This window comes from Oxyura jamaicensis, chromosome 8 (assembly GCF_011077185.1).
Source record: "Oxyura jamaicensis isolate SHBP4307 breed ruddy duck chromosome 8, BPBGC_Ojam_1.0, whole genome shotgun sequence".
NCBI classification, from domain to species: domain Eukaryota; kingdom Metazoa; phylum Chordata; class Aves; order Anseriformes; family Anatidae; genus Oxyura; species Oxyura jamaicensis.
Genome location: NC_048900.1, coordinates 25,121,611 through 25,124,665, shown reverse-complemented (window position 1 = coordinate 25,124,665; position 3,055 = coordinate 25,121,611). Strand labels below are relative to the sequence as shown.

Here is a 3,055-nt window from a genome sequence, read left to right as displayed (position 1 = left end):
CACTCCCAGTGACACGCTCACAGACTCTCTCACACACTCTCACACTCACACACACTCACACACACACACGCCCGGCCCCGCCGGCCGCGCTCTCCCCGCTCCCCCCGGGCGCCGCCGACTCCCCGCGCTCCGGCAGCCGCCGGGCGGACGCGGCGGGCCCGCGGGCGGCCAATCAGAGCGGCGCTTCCCGCCCCTGGCCAATAGCAGGCGCCACATTGTTGTCAAATGTTGCCTAATGGCAACGCGGGGCGCAACAATAGCGCGAGTGGCGGCGGGCGGCGCGGCGGCCACCGCGCTCTCCGGGCAGCTCCGGCCGCGCGGGGCGCGTCCCGAGCCCAGCCGAACCTTTCCGAACCGTTCCGAACCTCGCCGAGCCCAGCCGAGCCGTTCCGAACCGGCCCGAACGGCGCCGGCCGCGGGTCCCGGTGCCGCCGTCGGCTCGCCCCGCTGCGGGAGCCCGGTCCCGGTGCGGCCGCTCGGGGCGGTTTTTCTTTTTCCCCTCCTGGATCGTTGCCCTCGTGGCGAGGGACCGTGCCGCCGGAGGAGCCGGACTGCTCCGTGGAGGGACGCTGCTGATCGGTGAAAACAGCGGAAGGGGGGAGAGGGGAGCCGAGCCCGGCGGCACCGGGGCTCGCCGGCCCCGGCGGGCGGCACAGCTCGGCGGCGAGCCCGGCGCCATGGCCTCGGCGCTGCCCCGCCAGGTGCGCTCGGGCAGCGGGGCGGCGGGGACGGCCTGAGCTGCGCGCCGAGATCCGCGTCCCGGGGGCGCAGCGGGGAGCGAGGAAGGAAGGAAGAAGGAAGGCGGGGGGCGGGCGGGAGGGCGCGGAGGGGCTCCGGGGGGCCGCCCCGGGGCCGCGGCGAGAGGCGGGGGGGGCTCGCATGCCGCCCCCCGGGACCCCGCCCGCGCCCCGTCCCCGCGCCTAGAGCCCCGGCGGCGCTCCGCGGGTGCCCCGGCCCCTTGGGGACCGCCGTCGGGCTCGCCCCTTCCCTCCGGCCGGCGGCATGGAGCTGCGCTCGGAGCTGCCCAGCGTGCCCGCCGCGGCCCCCCCGGTGCCCCCCAGCTCGGTGGCTGCGGCGGCGGCGGCCGCAGCGGCGACGCTGCCGGTGAGCGTGGCGGGGAGCCTGCTGCGGGCTCCGCCGCTGCTGCTGCGGGCGGCCGAGAAGTACCCGCGGACGCCCAAGTGCGCCCGGTGCCGCAACCACGGCGTGGTGTCGGCGCTGAAGGGCCACAAGCGGTACTGCCGCTGGAAGGACTGCATGTGCGCCAAGTGCACCCTGATCGCCGAGCGGCAGCGCGTCATGGCCGCGCAGGTGGCGCTGCGCCGCCAGCAGGCGCAGGAGGAGAACGAAGCCCGCGAGCTGCAGCTGCTCTACGGCACCGCCGAGGGGCTGGCCCTGGCGGCCGCCAACGGCATCATCCCGCCCCGGCCCGCGTACGAGGTCTTCGGCTCCGTCTGCGCCGGGGCCGGCGGCGAGGGAGGCGCCGGCGCCTCAGGTGAGGCCGCGAGGGGACGGGGCTGAGGGCGGCGGTGTGGGGCGGACGGAAGGGGCCGGGGGGTGCGTGGCGGTGTGTGTGTGTGCGTGTGTGGCTGGCGGCCGCGCTGACGGCTCTCTCCCTTCTCCCCCCCCGCGCCCCGCAGACGCCAAGGTGCAGAAGTTCGAGCTGTTCCCCAAGACGCTGCTGCCGAGCCGCGCCGTGACCCCGCAGCAGGCGGCCGGGAAGCCCCTGTCCCCCGACGGCGAGGCCGCGCCCGGCACCTCCTCCCCGGAGGCTCGCCACGGCTCGGGCTCGGAGAACGGGGACGGCGAGTCCTTCCTCAGCTCGCCCGTCTCCAAGGGCCCGAAGGAGGGCGAGGAGAGCCCGGGCTCCATCAGCCCGCTGGGCTCGGACTCGGGCTCGGAGGCGGACAAGGACGAGCAAGACCCGTCGCCTTCGGCCGGCGGCCGGCAGCGGACTCCCATCGACATCCTGACGCGCGTCTTCCCGGCGCACAAGCGCAGCGTGCTGGAGCTGGTGCTGCAGGGCTGCGGCGGCGACGTGGTGCAGGCCATCGAGCAGATCCTCAACAACCGCGGCCCGGACAAGGGCCCCGAGGAGGGCTGGGCTCGGGACGGCGCCCTGCAGGGCCTCCCGCCCGCCCCAGCCGCCGCCGCCCACCACCACCGGCCCTTGATAGCCGGCGCCATGGCCCCCGCCATCGGCACGCTGGGCAGCCGCTCGGCCTTCTCCCCGCTGCAGCCCAACGCCACGCACTTCGGGGCCGAGGCCAGCGCCTACCCGCTGGGCACCCACCTGGGACTCAACCCGCTGCGCCTCGCCTACTCGGCGCACAGCCGGGGACTGGCCTTCATGACCCCCTACTCGACAGCCGGGCTCATGCCCACGCTCGGCTTTCGGCCGCCCGTGGACTACGCCTTCAGCGACCTCATGCGAGACCGCTCCGCCGTGCACAAGGAGCAGGTCTACTCCGGCGGTCTCTACGGGCCCATGGTCAACAACACGCCCGAGAAGCAATAGCGCGGCCTCGGCGGCAGGGTGGGAGGTGCCAGGATGGCCAGGGGGCACGGGTGCGGTCGCTGCCACTGCCCTTGGTGGCACTTGGGTGTGGGCACGGATATGGGCAGAGCTGGGTGCCTTTGGAGGGCCAGAAGGTGCGCTTGGGTTGGGGAGACGCGAGTTGCTCTTTGTTGCTTATGGCCATAAGCATGGATGTACCGTGGGTGTGCTGCGGGGTGGGTACACGCACACGCGCCGCGCACACACACACTCCCCCCATACATTTATATATATGTATACTAGCAAGTGTATAATGTTATAAATTGGAAATCTAAGTTATTAATGTAACTCGTAGGTGATCTTGGTATTAACGTTAAGCTAAAGGTTAGACAGCTCATTGTAATACTTACCAGGCATATAGATGAAATATATCGTCAAATTGAAAGCCCTTCTCCTCCCACCCCCGGAAATGTTACGACCTGTATATAACATTGGAAAGTAGATATATTTGTAACTGTCCGTAGGACCCAGGCGCCAATGGTGTATGACGGTTTAATA

At 71.4% G+C, this 3,055-nt stretch overlaps 1 protein-coding gene across 1 annotated transcript; it reads left to right on the top strand.

Moving 5' to 3' along the window:
• Nucleotides 1-864: 864 nt before the first annotated feature.
• Nucleotides 865-2,656, top strand: DMRTA2 (DMRT like family A2). The gene is made up of 2 exons (XM_035333825.1): nt 865-1,495; nt 1,641-2,656. The coding sequence occupies exons 1-2, from the start codon at nt 1,003-1,005 to the stop codon at nt 2,516-2,518; spliced, it is 1,371 nt and encodes a 456-aa protein (XP_035189716.1). The 5' UTR covers nt 865-1,002; the 3' UTR covers nt 2,519-2,656.
• Nucleotides 2,657-3,055: the final 399 nt, after the last annotated feature.